Source organism: Martes martes (genome assembly GCF_963455335.1).
Source record: "Martes martes genome assembly, chromosome: 13".
Taxonomy (NCBI): Eukaryota; Metazoa; Chordata; class Mammalia; order Carnivora; family Mustelidae; genus Martes; species Martes martes.
Window position 1 is genome coordinate 60,279,558 of NC_137901.1, and position 16,060 is coordinate 60,295,617.

Below are 16,060 nucleotides of genomic sequence, written 5' to 3' on the forward strand. Positions count from 1 at the left end.
TGTCTCTTTCTGGGGTGAACTGCTCCTGCCACTCAGTGAATGAGCTCAGAGGAAGGGTTTTCCTTGAACTGCAGACCTTACGGGTGGCAGCCAGAATTTTCCTGAGCATCTGAGTAGCACACATGTAAATAAAAGCCCGTAGTCCCCTTTTGCAACCAACACTTAGCCCTCCCACAGAATCTTTCATCTTCCCGGGTCACGTCTGGGCTAGTAAGTCCCAGCCTTCCCCAACAGTTGGGCCAAGATTCATCAGAGGAGCTACAGAAAATGGCCTCCAGGCTTCCAGCCAGAGCCAGGGGGACACGCAAGCTCTTGGTGGGTGAGGGGGGACCTGGCAGGGCCAGCTCAGAGAGCTGTGTGCTTCCTTCCGAAGTGCTCAAGTTCAGTGTGGAGGCTGAGGGCTATTTTCTATATAACAAATCACCACTTTACAGTTTCGGTAACTTGACACAACTTCTGTAAGAGGTCTTGTAAAGCCAAACTCCATAGGACATGACCAGGCTAGTCCTATTAGTAATTAGCAGACATTGCTGTTTACCAGTTTCTGGTTTATTTCTCCTTTCTGCCCCTTTGAAGTTAGCTGTGAACATGACTTTGCTTTGGCCAAGAGAATGTGAGTAGCACATCTCTTCCAGGTGGAAGGGTCTAAATGCTAGTGCTCAACCCTCATCTGCCTCTGACAGATTTCTCCATCAGTCTGGGTCCCAGGAACTGCTGAGCACAGCCCCCTCTGACCTTTGTTGAACAAGGAGTGAGAAAGAAAGGACTGTCCTTTGGAGTCACTTTGGTCTGGGGTTTACCCCACAGTGTAACCTAGCTCCCCCACCTGACAGAAGGCCTGAGCTCTGTGATGCCGTGGCTTACACCCAATAACTAACTATACTGGGCTGAGCCCCAACCTTGGGCACACAGAAAGGGACTCACTAAACATGGCAGCGTGACTTGAACTGTGGTGAAAACAGGCCCCATTTCTGCAGAAATCTGAAGTATCTTACTAACCACATCTACCCTGGAAATAGGCCAGGTGTGACTGACCTTGGAAGAGAGAAAGGATGCATGCTGTGAGCCCCTGGTGTGAGTCAAGCTCCACGTGGGAGCCAACATGGGTCTTGCCCACCACAGGGCTGCAGGCCTCCTTGTGCAGATCAGAAAACCCAAGGGTGGCGGTGGTGGTTCTTCCAGGCCATTCTGGTTGCCCTCTCAAGACTCCGCAAGCTTGAATTCGAAATGCAGATGAGTTAGCATCTGACCAACCATCTCATGCATGGCTTTGTCCCTTTTCTCACTAAATCAAACCTGACTCAAGTGGCTCATCCCGCATCATTCCACTCAGGGGGCCTCACAGCCAAGGCCTACCAGACCTCCGCACTAGCAGGCGCCTCTCCTCGCAGTAGCGCGAGGAAGTAGTCTCCTCGTCTCCAGATTGTGTGGGGAACAGCACACTGACATCCTGATGGTCAAGTGAATCCTAACCGTCTCCAGATAATTCTTCACTGAATCACCTCCCACAGACATCCTCTGAGGAAGGGAGGCAGTAAGTCTGTCACATCTGCAGGTCACTGGCCAGAGGCGCTGAGTGACTGCAGTGTGAGCGGAGGGCTCCTGTGCACCCAGAACAGAGCTGCTGGCGTCTGCAGACGGTGCAGTGGTGCAGTGAGCTGGAGCTCAGCTGTTCTGCTCCATCCGGAGGAGCGGTCCTGGGACAGAGCAGCCTGCCCATGCCACCGCCCTCCCCATTGGTCCCGTGCTGCCCTGGGGGTGCCACCTGTATGTGTGTCTGAAGGCTGAGAAGTTGTTGCTCCCACAACGTACTTAACTGTATCAAGAACACACGAGGCAAGCTGAAGTAACCGAGACCCAACAGGATGGCGTGGGACAGCCTGCCGGACCTGCTCTGATGCCACACTGACTTCCAGACCCAGAAGCCAGGAACGACCGGCCTCGTGAGGCTCTAAACCAATGCTGTTGCCACAGATTGTTGCACTGACTTCTTATTAATGTACTTTTTTTTTCAATGTACTTTATATCCAGAGTTCATCATTCCAGAATGTAGGACTCTGGAAATTACCAAGCCTATTGGGGGAGCTGGTAAGAACCAGCAGGACCGAGGTCTTAAAGGATTCCTCTCTTCAAAGTTAGAAAACTTGATTCCTTCCCATTAGGTTTTCTAAAAGAAAATACCCCAAGCACAAAACAGTGACCCGCTGTTGAGTTCGGAAGGAAAAAAGTACAGTACACTTTATTTTTGATGTAAAGAAGCCGTATTTACATAATACATTCATATTTGTAGATATGTTACAGCTCTCTGTAGAAAACCATTCCATTAAAACAGCAACATGTGATCTGGATTCAATCTTTTAAGTATTAAGTCAAATTAAAATATTCTTATCAGGGCTCCAATGTAATTTCACAGCTCATCCACAGAGGGAAACTCTGAAGGGAAACAGGAATGAAGAGTGGGTGATGGGAAGAGAAAAATACACCTCTCCCACACTGGGGAGCCTCCATGGATGGTCGGTCGATGCCCGACACACACCAGCCGGCACCACGGATGGCGGAGGAAGTGGCGCTGGGTGCCCTCTCCATGCTCCCAGACACTGTCCAAGAGCCTGGCGGGCTTGGGACACATTCTCCTGGGTCTTCAGAAAGTCACCCTGCCACCCAGGCTGTGACTTCAGAGGCTGAGGACTAAGGACCCCTCTTTCCCACCATCTCAACCAGGTCAGCAGATGGTTACGATCAACCCCACAGTGTCCTTATTCCTCTGAGAGAGCCAGAGTCGACCTTGACAAAGGCACAAGCTAAAATGGTCTCCCTTCTTGGATCTGGTTGGCGACTTTCTCATCCCGGGGCTCCTCTTTCTCCTTTTCCCGTTCTTTGTTCCAGTCTTTAAGGCCCTCTGGAAGCGAAGTGTCCTCATCCAAGCTGCCAGTGCCTTCTACAAATTCTTCATAGGTAGATTTTTCCGCAAATGGTCTGGGGCCCAAAAGTTCAACCATATCATTCTTATCTAACACTTCTTTTTCTAATAATAGAAGAGCAACCTGAAACATGAATAATTCCCATTAAACACAGTAACTTAGTAAAATCTTTGCAAAGCTAATGATTTTTTTACTTATAGCTAACCCAACTCCAAAACAGAATTTAAGACCACTGAAAAAGATACAGACAAGGTCCCATGATTTTAGAGTAAAAGACACAAAATACTGGAAAAACAAATGTCCACCAGTAAGTGAGGGGCTAAATGCATTCTGATACAGTCACCCAATGAACAATTATGCACCTGTAATGAAGAATCTGTTCTAGATACAGCTTGGAGAGGCATATTCAGTTAGGAAAGCAAGATGCACACCTTTTATGGTATGCTACATTTGCCTTTAAAAGGAGAGAAATATATATCTTTTTATGTACTTATATGTACATAAGAAAAGTTCTGGAAGGATACATTATACACTTACAAAAGTGGCTGAGAGAGCAAGTTGGGGGAAAGGGGAGAAATAGGTAAGCAAGAAATTTAAAAAGTTAGTTGGGAAAAATAAAGACAAGGGCAGAGATACAAAAGGAAGCCAGGAAGGTTTATATGAAAACATGAATCTTGAAGTTCTAGTCATTTCTATGCTTAAACCACAAACTGACAGTACACATCTTAACAGGTCACCAGGACACCTGACCAGCTGTGTGTATGGAGGTGAGTGAGGGTGTTGGGGGCAGGACAATGGTTATCAGAGCATCTGACCGCTACAAAAAACAGCAAAGTGGGTTAAAATATCAACTGACCTCATAAAACAGATATATTTCCTAAGGTAACTCCCTACTTAGAAATCTGACTTATCTGCACTTCTATACTAGATGCCATTTCTTAAAGATACCAAATAATAGAACAATTTTATGCTGTTTTATCAGCTTTTAAAACCCTTACTACAGAATACTGCAAATATGCACAAAAGCAGAAAATGGTAACAAATCCCCATGCAGCCACTAGCGACAGTCCCCAACTTAGAGCCATTTTTGTCTCCTCTACCCCCTAGATTACTCTGAAGAAAATCTCAGCTGTCATATTTTATCCATATATATTTTTGTCTTTATTTCTAAGAGATAAAAACACAAACACAACCAGGTTGTGTTAAAAACACAACCAGGTTGTCTTTCAGACCACCATCAATTCTCAATTTGCCTACTACACAGTTGTGGGTAACCACTTATGCGGCAATAATATGTTATTTATTTTATTTAACCCGATATTTTATTTAACCCGATATATCAAATGCAGTATCATTTTTCAAAGATTTTATTTATTTTAGAGAGCGAGAAAGTGGGGGGGGGGTGGCAGAGGGAGAGGAGAGAGGGAATGTCAAGCAGACTCTGAGCTGAGCGCGGAGCCCAATGTGGCGCTCGATCTTGTGACCCTGAGATCATGATCTGAGCTGAAATTAAGAGTCAGACACTCAACGGACTGAGCCACCCAGATGCCCCCAAACACAGTATCATTTTAACCTGTAATGACATTAACAATTATTGAGATATTTTACATTCTTTTTTTTTCATAGCAAGTCTTCAAGACCCAATGTGCTCAGAGCACACTTCAACTGGGACCAGCCACATTCAACAGCACAGGCTTGGTCAGAGGTTAACGGCAAGGGCTCTGCAGGCAGGAAGGACACTGGGTCCAAATCCTGGTCTTGCTCCTTATCAACTGCATAACCTTAAGCAAAGTTACTTAACCTCTGCCTGTACTAGTTTCCTCTTCTGTAAAATGGGATGATAATGTTTCAATGTCCTGAGGCTGCAGGGAGCTTTCGAGAAGTTCAGCCATCTCCAGCAGTGCCTGGTGCACATGAGATGCGGGGTGGATGCTAGCCGGTTACTCTTATTCTCCGAAAGCACAGCCCTTCTGTATTGTCCTGTCCAGCAGAGGAGTAAAGTGAGGCCCATAGTTTGGAGGACACTAGTCCTAGCAGCAAAGTCTCCGGCCACCTCTCCTCTTGACGGCTCCTTATCTCCTGGCTGGCTCAACATTGCCCTTCACAGATTTAAATTTCTCAAATGGGCCAAATTGTACTTCAGAGCTCTGCAGTGTTTCAAGATCCTCACTCCGCTGACCCAATTTCCCTTTCCCACACACGTCTTTGTTACCACTGTCAGTAGACGCACTGTACATGCAGAAGGACAGACAACTGGGAGAAACTGTTTGGCACCTATGGCGTGCACATGGAAGCTTCCTCTTGAATCCATGTATGCACACTGTCCCCCTGCAGCCAGGGGTCTCGAGGGAGCTCCTCCACTGTCTTCCACAGCTCAGGTCCTCCTTTTCCACAACTGGCTATGGGGGGACCACCAAGAGATCCTATCTCCAGCCTGGACCTGCTGTCCATGTTTCATTTGCAAATGCCCACAGCCCGTGTTCTCCTGGGTTCAAGAGTGACCCCCACCCCATGTCTGCCACTAGGAGTCATCTCAAGGGCTTTCTTCTCATTCACTCTGTGCATTTAACCAATAAATCCCAGTTTTTTTCAGATGGGACTTTGCCCTACTTCCACTGCTAGTTCCAGCACCGTGGGAGGGCTGAGCCCCACAGCGGCAGTCTCTGCCACTCCCCTGGGCGGGTACACTGTTACCACACTCCGGCAAATGACGGACTTCATCATTTCAACACTCTTAAAGGACTCCTCGCTCTAAAACAAAGGGGCTGGATCAGATCATTTTGAAGGTCACTCTTATTTCTAAAACTGTGTTTCTAAACTTTTTCTAGCTAGCTTTTGAGAAGCTGGGTGCTGCAGCTCCCTCCCCCCAACTCTCCGCTCAGCCCTGCCCTGCTCCCCACACACTTCCTGCTCCCCAGGCCTCCACGCCACCATCTGCTCCCCTCAACTCATTCACTGTAACTTGACTACCCTTCTACATACAATCTATACATATCTATCTATACACACATACCCTTCCACATACAACCTAAGTTCTATCTTCTACACGAAGCCTTTGCTGACCACTTGGATCTCCCTTTCTCCAAGGTCCTGTGGGTGCTTTTCAGTGTGGAGGGAGCCAGCAATCTCAGCCTGCACTGGGCACTTTTGTGAGAAGACATCACAGATCCTTCCGGATTGCCTGATGGAAGAGCATATCTTGGAATATACTTTTATCTGTATCAATCCCTCCTAAAAGCCTTTCTCATTTGTGCTTTAGGAGTATGGAATGTTCAAAGAACAAAAAAACTCTGCTTTGAGTTGCATGGATTCTGAATAATTAAGAGTTTACTGGATGCAAGAAATCCACTGAATTCAGAAGGAAACCCTTCCTTTGGTAGGTGGTGTCATATGAAGTAGGACAGAAAACACAGAGCATGTTTACTTGCAAAGCTCATAATTAAACCAAAGGTAATTTTCATGTGCCAATTTCATGTGGGCTAGCTTTTGTTTGCACTTTCATCAGTACCTGTTTATTCCAGAGGTGAAAGACAACGGTAAATTCCTGTCAGTCCACTGTTGCTCCTTACTGAGGAGTACGGGTAAAACACAGGGTAGGGGGGAGGGAATGCCTCAGTTGTGTGTTTTGTGGCTATGAGCAGATCCCATTAATCCTGCACTCCCACCTCCTCACGGAGACAGAGCAGACACAGAACCAGAATGAAGAAAGGAACCCAAGAGTTAGCCAGTCACAGGAAACGCTAATGTCTACAAAGCAACCCAAACAGTACATCCATCACTTTAGCCTTTTTCTTTTTTTTTTTGGCAAAACCACGTAGAAAATTATTCCTACAACCAGCACCCACCTTCTCCACATCAGCTTTCTTCTCTGTGAGGAGAGCCACTGTTCTCTTATAAGCATCATTAATAAGTATTCGTACTTCATCATCTATCAGTCTTGCGGTGGCTTCGCTGTAAGGCTTCTCTAAAACCATATCGCCCTGACGTGGGAGATCAAAGGAGATCTGCCCAACCTTTTCGTTCATGCCAAACTGAACAATCTGAAAAAGAACACATGATTAGTGGTGCGCATCTGGTTTCACTGACAGACTTATAAAATGGCACTAAGTCTTCATACCGGCCTTAATGCCACACACTTCGCTGTAACACTACTTTTTTTTTTTTTTAAAGATTTTATTTATTTATTTGACAGACAGAGATCACAAGTAGACAGAGAGGCAGGCAGAGAAAGAGGAGGAACCAGGCTCCCCGCTGAGCAGAGAGCCCGACGCGGGGCTCGATCCCAGGACCCCGGGATCATGACCTGAGCCGAAGGCAGAGGCTTTAACCCACTGAGCCACCCAGGCACCCCTGTAATACACTCTTTAACTGGGCAAAGTTTACATGGCAGCCTTGTGCTGGCTGACTGGATGGGGTGTTCTATGTAGACAGTGCAGCAACGGATAGCATTTTAAACTACTCAACTAGGGACACAAGACAAGAAGCCCACAGACAACATCTATGAAACCTGCAAGATATATCTCCCTGCATGAGGGGAGGTAAAGAAGCAAGAAGGTTCTGACAGACTGAAGAGTTTAAAACGCAAGCCCTCCAGGCTCTTCCTGGAAAGGGCAGTGTGCCAACCTGAGAACAAGTGATCCTGGAAGGGCGTTTGCATTTTCCTGTTCCCTGAAGCCACCAGGTCAAGCCTGGACCCTATGAGCCCCCAAAACTAAAATGCCCCACATTAAGAAGTTTCTGGAATTTGGAAAATCCAAATTGACTAAAAGGCCCAGATAAAAGTGAAGAATAGGAAAACAGCCAAGAGAACTCAGAAATCAGGAAGCCGTATTTGTTATCATTATTATTTTTTTAAAGATTTTATTATTTGAGAGAGAGCTAGAGAACACAAGGTGGTGGGAGGCAGAGAGAGAAGCAGGCTCCCCGCTGAGCAGGGAGCCTGTCATGGGGCTTGATCCCAGGACCCTGGGATCATGACCTGAGCCAAAGGCAGACGCTCAATGGACTGAGCCACCCAGGGACCCGTCAAATCTTTTTCAAAACACTTTTTTTTTTTTTTTTAAAGAGACGCTCTCTTGCTCGTTCACTCTCAAAAAAGATTTGAAAAAGTGACAGACCAGAAGAGCTGACATACAGGTAGGTAACAGGAGTTTCCAAAGAAAGTCATTTAAGTTCAGAGACAGCAAAACTACATTGTTTGGGGATGTATGCCCCAGGGATAGGTAAGGAAAATGTGGGTATGACAATAACAAGTCAGGAGAGTGGCTGGTCCAGCAGGAAGGGAGGGCACGAAGAAGGGATGCTCTTAGGGACAGCCCAGGGTACAGGCAATGCCGCACTGTGGGATCAGAGGCCTGTAACAGAGCTTTGAACTCTGCACATATGCTTTAGAGACTCTTGGTCCATGTATCCCGTCTTTCGAAAGTTTATTCGGGCCACTCTGCTTTTATGGCCTCCAGCAGCACCTGCTTCTGCTAACTGGGTGACACTGAAAGAGGAGTTTCCCTTTGATGAAAAAAGGCGAAAACAGCGCTCCGCACGGGTTCTGCAGCAGCTGCGACAGAGGCGGCACGCCCCCCCGGGGCAGTGAGCGGCACTGCAGCCCCACTGAAATTGTGTCCTGAAGCAGAGCGGTCCACCAGAGGCTAGTTTTGCAGTCTGGGAACTTTCAGAAATTTTCCCATATCAATTAACAGTAAGTGCTTCTTTGCTTTCAGCCATTTCGGCTCCCAAAAGGTTTCATAGGAAGGCTGGACTTTCAGAGAGCAGGAGAAATCCGTAAACTTTAATTGTTACACTACTAAAAAAAAGTTTCTTTTAGGAATTAATTCTTGCCTGAAAAGCCTAAGCCAGTTCAACACAACAGTACTGTTTTAGAGCCAACAGCAAATGTCCATTTCTTGTGCAAATGTGGAAGAGCAAGGAAGAAACCCCCCATTTCATCCACTTACTTGAGCGTAGGCACTCTGGGTTACTTTTCTCAAGTCATCTTGGGCACCGGTTGTAATTCTCCCGAAGAAGATTTCTTCCGCCACCCGGCCCCCCAGGGTCATGCACATCCTGTCCAAGAGCTGCTCCTTGGTGTACAGGTACTGCTCTTTGGGTAAGTACTGAGCATAACCCAGTCCTTTGCCCCGAGGGATGATGGAGACCTGGCAAGTAGAAAACACACAAGATGCTGGGGATTCCATCACCAAATGCTGACCAGGGTGTTTATCTGCACATAAATAAGCTCGCTGCTGAAACACAAACACAGCAGCTGGGCAACACATTAGCCTTGGCAAGACGAGATCCAGCAGCTGTTGACTATTTGGGGAGATATTTTCTCCTAGGAGAACTTCACCTTGAAGTTCTAGAAAGTATTTCTTGTCTTTTTATAAAACACACTTGAAATTATTCGATCCTGATGGAAGGAGAGCTGGTGAGGGAAGACTCCTGACAGCTCAAATATGGGCTAGGTGCCATTCAACTTCACGGAGCCCCAGCCATATCCTCCTTTACAGGACGAAGGGGAAGGCAGACCTAGATGCTCAGCGCCTTTATTTTCTCTCCTAGTGCTTTTTGCAACAGAGTAAATTCCTTAAATTTTTAAAAAATCAGCTTTACTAAGGGATAGTTTATATTTTAGGTGATAGTCCAGTGAGTTTTGACAAACACAACCTCCTCCACAACAAAGACAGAAAATCTTGTCTTTGCTCTGCAAAGTTCTTTTGTACCCCTTTCTGCTCAGTCTTACCTACTCCCACCCCCGCTCCCAGCCCCACCAACTCCAGCCCTGGCGCTGGAGATGTGTGACCAGTCCCTATGGATTAGTCACAATTTCCGGCAGTGCATATAAATGGAATCCTACAGTATGTATGTTACTGTGTCTGGTTTCCTTCACCATTTCTGAGATTTGCCCCCACTGCCAGGTGTATTAATAGTTCATTCATTTTTACTGCTGGGTAGCATTCCATTGTGTAAACAAACCAAACATCCGTTTCATTCTCAAGGAACACCAGGGCGGTCTCCAGTTTACTGCTATTATGGATCAAGCAGTAAAAGTCTTTGTGTGGACATGTTTTTATTTCTCTTGAGTGATTATATAGGAGACTGGTTGGTTGTACAGAAGTGTTTACCTTTATAAGAAACTGCCAAACTGTTTTTCGACATGGTTATACCATTTCACATTCCCATCAGCAACGGATGAGAGCTCCAGCTAGACTGACATTCGCCAACACTTAGGACTGACTTTTTAACTTCAGCCATTCCAGTGGGTATGTGGTGGTATTTCACTGTGGTTTAATTTACACTTTCCCAAAAACTAATGAAACTGAGTATCCTCATGTGCTTAATGTCCATTTGTATACCTTCAGATCTTTTGCCCATGATTTCACTGGGTTGCTTATTTTTGAGTTTTAAGAGTTTTTTTTTTTTTTAACTTATTCTAGGTACAAGTCCTTTGTCATATACCTATATTCCAAGTTTTTCCAGAGTATGTGGCTTGCTCTTACTTTCTTAATAGTGTCTTTCAAAGACAAAACATTTTCAATTTTGCTGAGATCCCATTTATCAACTTTTTCTTTTGTGGTTCATGCTTTTTGCGTACTAGGACATTTTTGCCTATCTACGGTTACAAAGATTTTGACTTGCATTTTCCTCCAGAACTTTATTGTTTCAGCTATTATAATCTATTTCAAATTAATTTTTTACATATGATCTAAGAGTCAATGTTAGCTTTTTTCCCCCCACATGAACACTGAGTTGCCAGAATCGTTTGTTGGTAAGACAATCCTCCCCACCTTAAATTATTACTTTGGGATCTCTGCTGAAAATCTATTAGTCGATTATGTGTGAGGGTCTATTTCTGGGTCTATTTCTATTCCAACCCACTGATCTGTTCAGTCCCTTCTGCAATACTAATCTTCTTTACTCTAGCTATATACAAGGTCTTAAAATAGGCAGTGTAATTCCTTCGAACTCCACTGTTTTGGCTATTCTAGTTGACCTGATTTCTGTATAAATTTTAGATCTGCTTATCAATTTCTCCAAAAAAGTCTGCTACGTTTAAAACGGAGATTGCACTGTTACTATACATGAATCTGGGGAGAACGGTGATCATAACATTGCAGGGACACAGTATATCTCTTTCTTTCTTTTTTTAAGATTTTATTTGTTTGACAGAGCAAGCAAGAGAATGAGTGGAAGAAGAGGCAGAGGGAGAAGCAGACTCCCCGCTGAGCAGGAAGCCCAATGTGGGTCTTGATCCCAGCACAACTTGAGCCACAGGCAGACACTTAACAGACGGAGTCACCCAGGTGTCCCTATATCTCTATTTTTATTTAGGTTTTGTTTCGTTTAGTGTACAGATCCTACAAGTACCTCAATAAATGTATCCCTACATACATTTGGCCTGGCCATGTTCATGTTTTTAGATGCTGCTGTAAATGAAACTGAATTTTTTAAAATTTCATTTTCTAATTGTTCATGGCTAATATACAGAAATACAACTGATTTTTGTATATGGATCCTGAATTCTGTAACTTGTTAATTTCCCTTACTGGTTCTAGCCACTTCTCTGCAGATTATCTAGGGTGGTCATTTATGTATGTATTTATATATTCTTTTAAAGTGAACTCTACCCCAACATGGGGCCTGAACTCAAGACTCCACGGTCAACAAGAGTGGTACCCTCCACCAACTGAGCCAGCCAGGTACCCCTATTCCACACACTTTAATGTTATCTTCTCTGTGGTCCCCTTGCTTCGGGGGGATCTCCCTCCATTTCCAGAGGTCCTCTGACACCGCAAGTCAGATTATGGCTTCCTGTTGCTTGTGCTGCACCAGTCTGGGGACCGCACTCAGTTGAAAAAGCAAAAATTTACCAATCTCACTTGGTGCATCCATCTTTCAGGAGATTTCCCTTTGGCCTCTGTTCTCTTTTTTGCCAGGCTCTCTGGGTTCTCCTGTGCAGGCACAGTGTAGTGGTGAGCCAGGGAGCTGGGCAATTTCTACTTGGACTAACTCCTCTGTTGCTTTCTTGCTTCCAGGATTTTCCTATTAAATTTCCAATGTTCTTCAAATTCTGAATTCCTTCCTCTGCCACCTCAATGTATAGGTAAGACCAGCTTTTTCCATCACTGTGGCCCTAGAAAAAACCCCTCAGGCAAGGAAGCCACGAGCTCCCAATTCTAACCCACTGCAGCTACTGGTTTGCAAAAGGAAACTCTCCTCCAGCTTTGGTCTGCTTTGGACACTGTTCTGTCCCTTTAAATAACAATCTTCCAATTTTCTTTCCAAACTTTGTAACTTCTCTGCAGGAGGGTTTATATAACCCCTTCATCCCACCATCATTACCAGACGTCTTGGCCGAATTTTATGTACCTATCCTTTGTGGGAATGCAATCTTCTCCTCAGGTAACTGCTCACAGGATCAGCTGGCTGGCCTACTGTTCAGCACAAACCGCTTTACCTTTAGAAGTGGGTCTGCATGTTCCAGGTACCACCCGGCAACCGCATGACCTGCCTCATGGTACGCCACGGTCTTCTTCTCCTCGGGCTGCAGAACCTGGGTTTTTTTCTCTAAGCCTGATAAAATAACATCGAAACATCAGAAAACCACTGCCTCAGTGGCACCGACATAAAAAGACAGTTATACAATCTACACACTGCCTTATCTAAAAGGTGATTTAGCGACTAAGCTGCCTATGATAATTTGTAAATTCCCAACCACGGTCAGGCTTAAAGTAAAGACCAACTCCAAAATACACCCAGCCACTTGCAAAATGCATTCACGACCCCGAGGCCCACTTTCTTCCTAACTCTCCCACTCTTTTGAGCCATCTAACTTGTTTTGGGAAATAGAAATGCAAAATAAAATTCAGCACTTAGGTCAACTTAAAACATAAAATTCAGAGAAGACAAAGAGGTCTGGAATGATCTCCTTTTTAATCCAGGTCCTTGGAATTAACAAGCACTGGGCAAACAAACATGCAGGAGACTGCTTGCTGCCTGTTCCTGATGGAAAGCATGCAAGAGAGGAGGAACGGAGCCGGCTGAAGATGTGAAAATACCTAGTCAGCAAGCTGGCCAGGCCAATGCTATGGTACCCGCCACACTAGTCAACTGACCCAGGGGGTTCCAAGAGCCAGCAGCAGGTGAGACTGAGAAAATAAACCCAAGAGACACCCCCTGTGTTGACTATACAGCAGGTGGACCCCGTAGTCCAGATCCAAGTCTTCTCTGGCCTGAATCAAGGTGGATACTAAACCTCCTTTTGCCCCTTTGTACCACAGAAATGAACTACCCCATTTATACTAACATAAATTGTCACACTGTGACAAAAGTAGCTTTGTTGTGTTCAAGGTAACACATCTGACAGAATTTCTCAAATGATAACATATTGAGTCAGAAAGACCTAACCCAAGACAATAACAGAACTAGAAGGGCAGAGATTGACAAAAGGTGAGTTACTAAGTAGAGACGAGCAGTTCTTGCTTATATGAGAAAAACAAGAACTCTGATCACCCCCCCAACCCCCGCCCCAGTTTCTCCCTGGAAGTTTTCATTTTCCCAGGAGGCTTATTACAGAACAACGGCTCGTGGCTGGTTTACGGCAGCTGAGCTGCAAGCGGGTGTCTGTGTACCTCAGAGTGAGGCCCCTCCTGGGTGTGCCACCTTGATGTCTTTCACACTGAGCACTGACTCTTCCCCCCACCTAAAAGGCACAGACACATACGCGGCTCTCACCTGCCTCTACAGTGAACTGCTTTAATTCCACTAACAACTCCGTCAACTTAGATTTTTTCCTTTCAATAACAAATTTCTAGAATAAGTAGTCCATTCATTCATTCAAGGGTTATTTAGGTAGCACCTAATCCAGGTCAGGCACACTGCTATACTAGCCTCTAGATCCTTGCTGGAATCTCCATTAGTTTGGCATCCACTCAATTGAAACTGTCATGTCAGAAGTCACCAAGAAGAATCTCATTGCCAAATCCAAGGTCGTCATCCTCAATGGTCTCACATCACTTGATCCCACTGACAAGTGCTTTATAAATGTGTCTTTGCCCTTATCTTCCATTTCTTCTGACCTCCTGGGTTTCCTTTCATGGCATCTACTTGTCTTTTTCCCTGATGCGCTCTCCGGGCCCGTGATACACAAGCTCTGATGATTCTGCTGGCTCACTTTTCTCCCCTCTGCCACCAAATGCAGGCAGTGTTTACTGTGTGGGCCTGTCCCCCGGAGCGCTCTCACCCACCTCCACGCCATGGGAACCACACCCTGTGGTGCTGGGGTGCTGCAGAGTTCCACATGGACAGCCTGCCCCATCTCCAATTCTGTCCATCTCATCTTCTGCCAAGTTGGCTGCCTCTTGAAGCACTCCATTCTTCCCAAGGCCAGTGAGACTGTCCTTTTGTTTTTGGCCTATTACCACTGGGACCACTTATGCTAAAATCCACTATCTCACGTTAATGACTACAAGGTTTTCTGCCTTCTGATGCTTCCCTCTTCTTCAATGTCAGACTCCTTTTATTTATTTATTTATTTTTAAAAGATTTTATTCATTTATTTGACAGACAGAGATCACAAGTAGGCAGAGAGGCAGGCAGAGAGAGAGGAAGGGAAGCAGGCTCCCCGCTGAGCAGAGAGCCTGATGCGGGGCTCGATCCCAGGACCCTGGGATCATGACCTGAGCTGAAGGCAGAGGCTTTAACCCACTGAGCCACTCAGGCGCCCCAAGACTCCTTTTATTTAAAATATCACCGATTATGCTACTCAATGACTCCAGAAAAATCCCACGTTAGTTCAATACTGGACACACAGCAGGAGTTTAAAAAGCCCTTGACCTTAACATTCAAAGATTTCTAAAATCTAGACCCAAGCAGTTATTTCCAGCTTTACTCCCTTCTCAAAGGAACTTAAGCCTGATTGGTTTACTTTCCCTCCCCTGCTACCAACCGCCTTCTGTTCTTGCCTCTCTGACACCAACCTCTTCTTTCAGGTGAGCCTGGTTTAAATCCTGCCTCTTCTGCAGAGCCCTGCCTGACCACAGTGCCCTTCATTTCTTTGAATGCCCAAGTTCTGGAATTGCTAGTTCTGGAACTGCTAGCTTTTTACAGGTATTTAAATTATAAGCTCCCTAGAAAGCAGGGAAAACATGTTATATATATCCCCGTAGCAGAGAGCACATTTAAATCATGCAATACAATTTAAAACAGAAAGGTTCCAAGCATTTTCAAAACACTAGACCAGTAAAATTCAGGGGCAGACACCTTGCTGCTTGCTGCACATGTCAGGTGTGGTGTGGGATGCTGTCTGTCTCAGACTCCCCCAAACCAACAGCATCCACCTCTACCAGACTGTGGCAGGGGCGGGGGGGGGGGGCGCCCTCACAGCACTGAGGGAACACAGCAGGGGCATGGTAACCCCAGGCTGGGCAAGACTTTGCTTCTAGATCTTGCCAAAACAGAGAAACCCATGGCCTCAAACTTATTTTATCAGACTTCTGACTTGAGGTACAGTCAGTTTGCTTACCACCAATCACTCGCTCAATCGCTTGTTCAAAGTGTTTCTGATTTATGGAATCTGAGAGGTGTCTCGCAGCTATCAGAGCCGCTTCGTTACAGACATTAGCAACATCAGCTCCTACAAAACAAATGTGCAGAACAGCTTACCCACCAAATACACTCGGACTGATTAGTCACACATTATGGATGACCACATTCAGTTTCTCAACCAGCAATAGACTGAAAAAAGGTTTAATGTAATATAATTCAGTTTGATTCATAACTGAATTATAACTATAATTCATATAATTCATATGATTCATAATGTTCTAGCATTATTCAGAATAACGTAGTACAATCCTGGCCCTTTGAACTAAGGTGCAAGTATTAGTAGTAGTCAGCAGATAATTACGGGCAGCTACTTTTATAGGCAATATGGCTCATACAATAGTTAACTATTTAAAAATACCCATTAATTAACTTAGTTCTATGAGCTATGCTGGGAGAGTGACTAATGTGAATATTAGGCAACATGCTGAAATATAATGAAAACATAAGCAGTGCACTCAATTAAATAACAAAAGTTAAGTATGTGAAGCTTGCCAAATGCTTTCTATATCCGTAAGTCTTTTCCTAAAATATTTATTTAT

General features: G+C 45.1%; 1 protein-coding gene across 1 annotated transcript in view; it reads right to left on the reverse strand.

Annotated features, from left to right (window-relative positions):
- Positions 1 to 2,209: 2,209 nt before the first annotated feature.
- The window catches only part of AFG3L2 (AFG3 like matrix AAA peptidase subunit 2), a 47,618-nt gene continuing 33,767 nt past the window's right edge, over positions 2,210 to 16,060 (reverse strand). Inside the window, exons 13-17 of the mRNA XM_080821023.1 lie at positions 15,439 to 15,549; positions 12,373 to 12,488; positions 8,873 to 9,073; positions 6,767 to 6,961; positions 2,210 to 3,044 (exon numbers count right to left, since the gene is read on the reverse strand). Coding sequence (XP_080677149.1) covers positions 2,802 to 3,044; positions 6,767 to 6,961; positions 8,873 to 9,073; positions 12,373 to 12,488; positions 15,439 to 15,549 — 866 coding nt within the window. The 3' untranslated portion in view covers positions 2,210 to 2,801. The remainder of the gene's footprint in view (positions 3,045 to 6,766; positions 6,962 to 8,872; positions 9,074 to 12,372; positions 12,489 to 15,438; positions 15,550 to 16,060) is intronic.